The sequence below is a fragment of the Trichinella spiralis genome (assembly GCF_000181795.1).
Source record: "Trichinella spiralis strain ISS 195 chromosome Unknown Scfld1707, whole genome shotgun sequence".
Classification (NCBI taxonomy): Eukaryota; Metazoa; Nematoda; class Enoplea; order Trichinellida; family Trichinellidae; genus Trichinella; species Trichinella spiralis.
Window position 1 is genome coordinate 589 of NW_003528646.1, and position 772 is coordinate 1,360.

General features: G+C 31.7%; 1 protein-coding gene across 1 annotated transcript; it reads left to right on the top strand.

Annotated features, from left to right (window-relative positions):
• Positions 1-321: 321 nt before the first annotated feature.
• Positions 322-484, top strand: Tsp_13740 (hypothetical protein; the record flags this gene model as incomplete). The annotated part of the gene is made up of 1 exon (XM_003368882.1): positions 322-484. A coding segment is annotated over exon 1 (163 nt), but the record flags the coding sequence as incomplete, so codon positions are not given.
• Between the last annotated feature and the right edge of the window lie 288 nt (positions 485-772).

A 772-nucleotide genomic window follows, 5' to 3' on the forward strand; every position in this document is an offset into this window, starting at 1 on the left:
GCTCTGCTTGCACATGTTATATAAAGGAAATTTGTGAGCAATTTCATTTCTTATATCATATGCACAAAATTGTACGAAAGTATCATAATTGAAATAAACATTGAACAAATAAAAAGTTTCTTAATGATATTTATATTTTTTTAACTTCGTACTGTACAAAAAAAGTACTTGTTTGCTTTTACTCTACAGTGAGAAAGAATTTCAGGAATGTGGCACAAATGATTGCATTCGAATGTAGAGGAATGAAATTTTGCAATGGATGAAAATAGGAATATTTTCTGAAGATGAAATCTTGATTGCATATTTTATTGTTTTGCAGAAATGGACAGACAAACGAACACTGACTTGGTCAATGTTGAAACCACCATGCGCCGTGTGAAAAACAACGGCCTTGTTGCGTCTAGTCCTTTGATTTTAAAATTGGCTGCTGACCAGCGTCACATCATTTATTTTGATAATGCTTGCTTTAAAACATCGAAGACAGGTAAGTGAATTTTGCTTGTATTTATACGTTTATTGTTGGGAAAAATATTTTGCGGTCGGTTTAAAGCTTCCTTTCACTCAACCAATCAAGAGATGATAAATTAATTTTTATTTTAAAATTTTCAGATATTTTTTGGGGGAGAGGGAGGGAGGATTTTGTGATACAGTAAATTATTGCTTAATGGCGATTCTTCTCTTTTGTTTTTTATATCGTTGTTCATTTTTGAAACATAAAGCAACAAATGGTGAAACATTTTCACTGCAGTTGTTCATTTGATCAACCAGCAGT